This window comes from Ctenocephalides felis, unplaced genomic scaffold (assembly GCF_003426905.1).
Source record: "Ctenocephalides felis isolate EL2017-DRISC unplaced genomic scaffold, ASM342690v1 CF-g0.4_SCAFFOLD_01886, whole genome shotgun sequence".
In the NCBI taxonomy this organism is placed as follows: Eukaryota; Metazoa; Arthropoda; class Insecta; order Siphonaptera; family Pulicidae; genus Ctenocephalides; species Ctenocephalides felis.
This window is the reverse complement of record NW_020538040.1, coordinates 20958341-20967512: the sequence shown is the minus strand read 5'-3', so window position 1 is coordinate 20967512 and position 9172 is coordinate 20958341. Positions and strand designations below refer to the sequence as shown.

Sequence of the window (9172 nt, the reverse complement as noted above, 5' to 3'; positions counted from 1 at the left end):
TGTTATATACTGAGGCTACTGATTTGTTAGATTAAATTATATACTTAATTTGTGAATATAAATATTATGTGATTTATAATGTATTTATACATAAAGTATAAAATTATATGAGAAATAGCAATCTGTAAATTTGTAAATAAATATGAAGTGAATTAATTTTTTAAAATCTGATGAAAAACTTTAAATCAAGTATATTTCAAGTTCCAAATCAATTTCTTCACTAACATAGCTCGATAGACATCTTGTACATCTTTGAAACCTTTCTATCATTGTTATTATTTTTTAGTTTACCATCGTCTCAATCACCATCACTTTGTATGTTATTGTATTTGTAAATTTCAAGTTCACTAACAAATTCTTCAAATTTCACATATTAACCAAAACCATTGTCACTATAATACATTCCTTACTTCTGTATATATATTCGATAATAGATATAGTACGTATGGTAAATGAAGTTCACGAAAGTAATAAAATTACTTTTTCTATTATTACTGAAACAAATTACAATAAAATTATCATAATTATTCTTGTTCAATAGTGTTTAAACTCAAATGATATCTTAGGCACATCATTTGCTTCTGGGGCAAAGTTTCAGATGGTAAATGTCACCAAAGTGTTAATAAAGATTACAGTTGCAATATATATAATATAAATGATATTCTACCAATTTCAAAGCCAATGAACATATAATTTTGTATTTAAATCTTCATAGCTTTTATAATCAAACATCTTTAGTAAATATAATTTTATAAATATATAATTTAAAATTTTGATAATGTAACATTAAATATAGCAAAATAATGAATACTGAATCAAATAAATGTGAAATTTAGCATGAATGTGATATAGTATGAATTTAAAAGTAATGATAATAAAAAAATAATATATATAGCGTAAAATTCGAAAACTTCATGTTTGCCGCCTTCACTCTTCTTCTTCTTCTTCCGCCTCTTCCTCTTCTTCTTCTTCCTCTTCTTCATCCTTTCGAGAATTGTCATCTAATTTTTCTTCAACTATTTTTTCTTCTTTATCGTCTTCTTTAGTATTTTCTATGTTTTCCTCAGACTTTTCTTCAGTTGCTTCTTCGTGCTCCGTTCCATTTTTCTCATTAAAATCTTCATCAATATTATTCATACCTATTTTGTCGATGACATCGCTAACGGCGCTATTAACTTCATTTTGTTTGTTATTAATTTCCTCTTGTTTGCTGATTCTTTCTCCATTGAATTCACTTTCAATCTACAATGTTAAAAAAAAAGGTTTTTGTATATGATAAGTGAGTGATGCAATGATTTAAAAATATACAATAAATATATAAATGATATATAGAGTGTCCCAGAAATCAAATCTATCTTGCTTATTAAGCTTGTGCGAACAAAAAGCATTTAAACTGAATGTGAGTAAAATGTATTAGAAAATTAGTGGCGATTTTTTCACGGCTTTTATTTTATTAACTTCCGTAGGGTAAGTTATTGTAATCATCCAAAAATCGAAATTGAAAATTTTTACATTTAAGCATACCTTTTTTTTTTTTTTTTTTTTTTTTTTTATTTCTTTTAATTTTAACAATCAGATTACAGTACAATCTATAAGTTAAAAGTTATGGTATTGAAAATCAAAATCAAAAAGAAAAAAAAAAATAGAATAAAGGAAATTAAAGAAAAGAAATAGAATAAATGAATGAATAAATAATAATTAAAATAATAGTATTAATAATAAAAACGATAATCAATAATAAATAATATTTAAAAATAACTTGTATGAAAATTTTCCTGTGCGAAACAGGGAAATTATGTTGTTGACCGTAGATCGCTGGGCCATTTTCTTTTCAGGCGTTTTAATTTTTCGGCTGTTTGTACTATTTGCATTTCCGGATTGACGTGTGCATCCAATTTGTTTTGAAAGATAAAACTTCTGTTCTTAATAACTTCCGCCACTGTTGGAATTTTTAGGTCTTTATGGATCATGTGGTTGGTCATAAACCACGGAGCCTTACAAATCATTCTCAGAGTTTTGTTTTGAACTCTCTGGATTATTTGAATGTTACTCTTTGAGCATACCTAAGAAAAAATACATGTGTTTTTTTTGTATAGCGAAGGAAATGCCTTTATGCATCCCAGACTAGAAAATACATGTGTGTGTGTCTGTATGTATGGATACAATTTTTCGTCCACGTTTTCAGGCGTACGGATTAACCGATTTGAAGCGTTTAAAAACATTCAATTCGAAACGGGAGATGTCCTGATTAGTTTTTGGCAAAGACGGGTCCAGCCGTTTCGGAGACGCGGAGCAAAGAGTGCAGAAAATAGAAATCGAGTTTTCGAAAGAACGGAGCATCCGATTTGAATGATCCAAAAAACATTCAATTCGTAATGACGGGGAGAAGTGGTGATTAGTTTTTGGCAAAGGCAGGTCCACCCGTTACGGAGATAAAGAGCAAAGCATGCAGAAAATAGATATCGAGTTTTTGAGAGATCGAAGCATCCGATTTGAATGATTCAGAAAACTTTCTACTTATGTTGACAAAACAATTGCTTTTGGTAAAAAAAAATTTTAATATTATTTTTTTTTAATTTCAAAATAAAATTAATTTTTTTTTTCTAGTTAAAGTTCTGAAGCTCACTAATATACTTCAAATAAATATTTTAACTTTGCAATTCAGTTTATATAATACTTAACAATTAGAATGTCCTTCATTTTAAATTCTATTGATTAAGTTTTGTTTATTTAGTTTTCACACATATAAATTACAGTATTTATAATAATCTGTTTGAAAACATTTAATATTCCTCGAATATTTCATCACGGTACGTGAAGTTCCAGAAATTTGCCTTTAGGCACAATGCCATTCACCACTAGTTTACTCTTTTCTTTTAGTTGTATAAAACCATATAAAACTAACAAGTATTTTACCATTTTGAATTTCTGATTAAATGCACAAACTTTTAATGGAACTAGCCAAGGCACAGTAGTATTTTGTTTTTAAAGGATTTTTTCAAAGTCAAAAAGATAATGAAAACTTTAAGTTCACAGTTTAACAAATAGTGTCAGTATTTTTGACTGTGGCCCCAAAAATGTTATTTCAGCTAAGGTTCCAAAGCTTAAATGAACAAAATCAATAAAATTAACTACAATAACCGAAAAATGGTCACAGTTTGAGCCTTTTTTCACCTTTTTTCAGCATGACGTTAAGTTCTGAGACACCTTGTATAAAAAATAGAAGAGTAAATAAATGTTATGAAAGTAACAAGTCCTTTTACAAGAATGAAAAAAGTTTAGAATAACATTTTAGATGAAGTTTAGAGTAATATTTATACTAACCCTTTCAAGTTTCAGAAATTCTTCAAGTTTGTCGATTTCGTTTGCAATGTCAAACCCATCATAATCTCCACAATAAGTTTCATCATTAAAAATCTGGAAATTATATAAATCATGAAACAGCTCAATCTAATGTAAGTTTCTCATATAATTACAAGAATTTACCTGAGGGGGCAATGGAACGCACTTTGTTTTCGTTTTCTCAGAATTAACTGTAATAAATCATTGATTTCATTAATCAGATGATGGAAAATAATGATGTAATTCAAAAAGAAGTAACAGAAATTAATAATAATTTTGTTAGATTATCTGCCATAAACATTTTAATAAAATAATAAAATTAATAATTTGTAGGGAATGAAGTTTACTGGTATCCATGAGAAAAATATTTTTTTTAGAACTGACCTAGTAAAATTATAACATATTAAGTACCGAGTAATAACAGAAAAAAAGTGTTACTATATGTTACTTAATTAAGTTTTATAATATGTTATATTTAATCACTATAAACCTCAGATTATTAAAGCAAATCTTATCAAGTTCTTTTCAATAATGTGGAAAAATTGCACAATATTATTTTACATATGAGCCATTTATTTTAAAAGTAGTTCAACTCAGTTTTTCAATTTGTTCCGGTAATCATGGTACAACTTTATGTTTTTTATCAATAAAGCATTTCAGGTTGCTTATAATCCAAGCAATTACAGTAATTCTCGACACATAAGCTTTCAAAGTTAGTTTAATAATCACACCATATAGTTTGAGAGTGGCCTAACTCCATACTCCCTTTATACAAAAATAATAAAGATCATATATTTACTATAGATAATGCCAGAAAGTAATGATGAAGGTAATTTTAATTAATTAGTATTTACAGTTTAATCTCAGTTTTTGAACAATTATTTTGGTTGAATAACCAGTATGTTTAATTAATATAAAACCTTAAAATTTAATACTTATTAAATTTGAGAAATTATTTAACCCATGGTAGAGAACAGAACAATATATTATTTAATTCAAGTGAGTGAAAAAGGAATTGTAAATGATTTAAAAAATTTATAGTCCTGAATTTATTATCATGTCGGGGCATACCAAAAAAGTTTGAAAATATTGTATTGACACCATTGTATAAAAATATCAGATATATTCCCACGGTAAAATTCAAGGACATAATGAATTTGTCACAAACTTAAGCCCTATAATTATTATATGATGTGAAAACTTATATTTAAAGGCTTGTGTGTAAAAAATTCTAATCGATCACATGCAGTAGTTTTTGGATGGTGCCACTTTGAATACGGAAAGAATTAAGCAGCATTTTCAACATATTTTACTCTTTTGCTATAGAAAAGGTAAAAAAACTGTTTAATCCAAACTGAAATTGATCGATGTGTATGACATGTTGATAGTACAACAGTGCCAAAATTGGTTTGCTAAATTTCATTCCTGGTATTTTTATGTCCAAGATGCATCAAGTCCAAGAAGTATGGTTGAAGCTAATAAACGACGCGAGAAAAGCATTAGTTGATCCCATTGAGTAAAAATTTATCAAATTTAACAGTTCATGACCACTCCAAAGGCCTGGGATTTTCCTCAAAACTCAATGTATGGTTCTCATAGAAAGAAACATGTATCGTCACACTGGCGTCCGCGATTCGCCTATGAAAAGCCCTGAAAATTATCAGGTTTTGAAGCAAATTGTCACTAGGAATGTCAAATGGGATGTAAAAAATACAATATACGCAATTGCGCATGAAACAAAAAAGAAGACCCTGCTCAAAACAGATGCAAAGCTGAAATTTGCCAGAAAAAGGTGATGCAGTATGTTTGGTAAGATTTTAAAGGAGTTGTTCATTTTTCAGCTTTTCCAGGATAGCACAACAGTTAATTCGGATGCCTTATGTCATCAGCTAGATAAACTGAATGATATACTTCAATAGAAAAGGTCAGAATTAACCCAAAACAAAGTATAGTCCTGCATTAAGACGAGGCAAGACCTCACAAAAGTTTGGTCAATCGCCAGAAGCTTTTGAAGCTTGAGTGGGAACCAATGACACATTCTACAGATTCTCCAGACCTGCCATCATTGGACCATTATTTGTTACAGTCACTAAAAAAATTTTTAGGCGATGAAATCTTTACCTCAAATCGGCCTGTCAAAAAGCACTTTGATCAGCTTTTTTGCCAATAACGACCTAAACATTTAGGATTTCAGAGTTATGCTAATACCAGAAATATGACAAAAGATTTTGATCAAAATCGCCAATACATAATTTATTAAAGTACACCTAAGTCTGTTTTTACACGGTAGATTGGTTCCAGAAGAAGCCGTGTAAAAAAAAACGTGTAAAAAAAGATATTGAGCTTATACAAAAATAGGTGATTTGTTCCTAATCTCTAAAACCTATTAAAATTAGTGAAAAACAAGAATTTTATTGTATGCACATAAAGGGAATTCCCCTAAATTAGTGCTATTCACATTTGCTTTGACCAGTAAAAATTGTTTGTACGCACTAAAGGGGAATTCACTTAAATCTTTAAGCTAGTGTTCGCAAACTATCGATACTATCGATGTTTTCAGACTTTTTTTCTTTCATAAATACTTTTTTGTGATATGAACATACTTCGCGAAAAATTAAATTTGACAAAAAAAAATTTAAGTACATAAAATTTCAAATCGTGCTAAATGGAATAAAATCGTGCAAAAAAATTAAAAATATTTAATTTTCAAACCGTGTTATATCAAAACCGTGTACAAAAAGACCATGTAAAAACAGACTTAGGTGTAATTGTTTATGAAAAATATGTGCAAAAATGTGTATAAAAAACGAAGTTACTTTCCAAACAACCCAATATATTGAATTTATATCTGGATATGGTTTGCACAATTTTCTGGCATACATTAATTGTGTAAATACAAGACTCGAGTACAGAAATAATCTTGTAATGCTTACACAATTATTTATAATTTAAATTGAGATGTTTTATGCCAACTGCCTCAGATGAACTTAATATTATTACATGTTAATAGACTCAATTTTACCGTTATTGTCACCAGAGTTGTTAACACAGTTGTCTCTCATAAAGTCTCGTTGATCTTCATTTGCAGGCTCTGTTATATCGATAACCTCATATTTAATTGTTTTGCTATCGAGAATCATCAAAACTCTCTGCTGACGTTTCTTCACCTAGATTGATATTCAATTAATATAACTGTTGTAATTCAACTTTTGTGTAATAATAAAGCTTACTTCTTTGTTTCCTGACAATCCACTAACATAAACTTTCACCACCATTTTGGATAATTATACAACAACTGGATTTTGTGTTCGAAATACGCTATTAAACTGAATTTAGTACTCGATCCTGATTCAAGCCCCCATAAAAATCATATCCAACATCCCCCGCAGAAGAGAGTGATATAATATTATGGCAGTTTATTTACACTAAACTATGAATATATACTTAACTGAATTTAAAACTATTTACTTTAATTCATTAATAACAACAATTGATAACAATCTATATTTACTTTAACTTTGTTATAAACAAGAAATGTATTTTTAACTATTTTATATATAATTTTTTTTGGGGGCTCAAATGTCAGATATGTGTCATCATGCAAATAGATACATGTACTAATAGAGTAGGCGCTGGGTAACGGTTTGCTCGAAATATTTCAAACCGGTTTATTTACACATAAACACACAACTTTAAATTCATATAAATATATAAATATATATATATATATATATATATATATTTATATTTAAACAACAAATATTAAATTTATCATAATCACATTATCAAATGTCAAAGGACATATGTAAAACATTTTAAATTTTTATGAAAATTATAATTAACGATTTTAATTTCCTTAATTTTGTTAAATGCTATATTTAAGTTTGATTGAATTTTTATAATAATAATTTTGTGTTTTTAGTTTTAAAATAATTTGTCATCAGTCACCCAAATTTATTAGCAAACTCCTTGATAACAGAGAATTATCCAAGAAGATTGAAAAGAAAAGCGCCACTGGATTTAAGCCATCAGTTCTCCTGATAAAAATGGAAATAACTTAATCATCATTTATAAGAAATTATTTTATAAGTAAATAGTAAAAATTATATAATTATCAATAAAATATTGTGAATTTTATATCAAATTGGAGAACAACTATTGAGTTGTTTTTCCAACATGCCCCTTTAGTATACAATGTCCCTTTACTGCCGACCAGTGGCGTCGGAACCGTGTGGGCTGTGTGGGCTTGAGCCCACCCATAAATTTAAAAAAATGATATGGCCTAAAGTGGCTAAAAAAACAAAACCACTGTCTGTCTATCAAAAAAAAAACGAGTCCACCATTTGCTTCTGACGCCACTGCTGTCGACTATTGTAAATTCCACAAATTTATTAAATGTCTTTAAGTGGATAGTTGTAAATAAAAGAGATAATTAAAAAAAAATAAAAATTCTTGACATTATTTTATTTAAAATTAATACTCTTATTAAAGTTACACAGAATATTTATTACAATCACAATTCTTGATAAAACACCCATATACCTACTCGTATTTTAATTCAACTATTAAATCTTTACACAAATAATAATCCATTTCAAACTAGTTGTAAGTGTATTTTGCCTTAAGGTGAGTTGCATAAATTTAACGATATGTGTAAATAATCAATTAGTTTTCAAATTAAGCAGTTTTTAAAACAGCGGCAATACAAATTAAGTACTTTTTGAAACGTAATTAATTTTTATAATTAAACCACTTTTTGTATACAAAATTTTTTAGAGCGTTTGTTTAGGTCTTGAATTCTATCATCAATAAAAGTTTCATCAAAATCGTATAACTTGTTTCCACAATATTTTACGAATGGTTTGGACAATCTTTTTCAATCCAACTGATATCTTTCAAACAGTTTTTAAATTTTTAAAATATTTTTAAAATATATAAAATATCAAAAATTCAGGAATTTTGGTTAAAACGCTAACAAAAATGTTTGAACTTTTCTGCTAATTCTGAAAAAACTGCTCAACCGATCGTCGCAAAAAATAAACAACATGAGTCCATACCGAGTTAATTCTAATGGCTTTTAAATTTTGAAAATCGGTGCAATCGTTTTTGAATAAACGTCGACCAAGTGTAATATAATGGCCCCTATACACAAATGCATACTTTCCCCAAATTTGATCGCAACTCACACTCTTCTGCAAATTCTGAAGAAACTGTTCAACTGATCCTCGCGACAAAGTAATCAACACGAGTCCATATCGAGTTACATCGAATGGCTTTTAATTTTTTAAAATCTGTACAGCAGTTTTTGAAAAAAACGTCGACGAAGTGTAATATATTGGCTCCTATACACAAATTCATATTTTCCTCAAATTTGATCGCAACTCACACTTTTCTGCAAAATCTGAAGAAACTGTTCGACTGATCCCCGCGTCAAAGTAATCAACACGAGCCCATATCGAGTTACAACGTATAGCTTTTAAGTTTTTAAAATCTGTACAGCGATTTTCGAAAAAAACGTCGACGAAGTGTGATATCTTAGCTCCTATACACAAACCCACATATTCCCCAAATTTGATCTCAACTTACATTTTTCTGCTAATTCTAAAGAAACTGCTTAACTGAGAAACTAATCAACACGAGTCCATGCCGATTTACATCTAGTGGCTTCTAAATTTTGGAAACCGGTGCAGCCGTTTAAAAAAAAGTTGTCAAAGTGTGATATATTGGCTCCTATATCCAAATACATTCTTTCTTCTTTGGTCTCAACTTGTACTTTTCTGCTAATCCTGAAAAAAGCGCTCAACTGATCGGCGCGAGAAACTAACCAACG

General features: G+C 28.7%; 1 protein-coding gene across 1 annotated transcript; it reads right to left on the bottom strand.

Annotated features, from left to right (window-relative positions):
- Positions 1 to 927: 927 nt before the first annotated feature.
- Positions 928 to 6922, bottom strand: LOC113374754 (SH3 domain-binding glutamic acid-rich protein homolog). The gene is made up of 5 exons (XM_026614726.1): positions 6573 to 6922; positions 6365 to 6509; positions 3487 to 3533; positions 3325 to 3417; positions 928 to 1242 (listed from the first exon to the last, which is right to left on the bottom strand). The coding sequence occupies exons 1-5, from the start codon at positions 6615 to 6617 to the stop codon at positions 928 to 930; spliced, it is 645 nt and encodes a 214-aa protein (XP_026470511.1). The 5' UTR covers positions 6618 to 6922.
- Positions 6923 to 9172: the final 2250 nt, after the last annotated feature.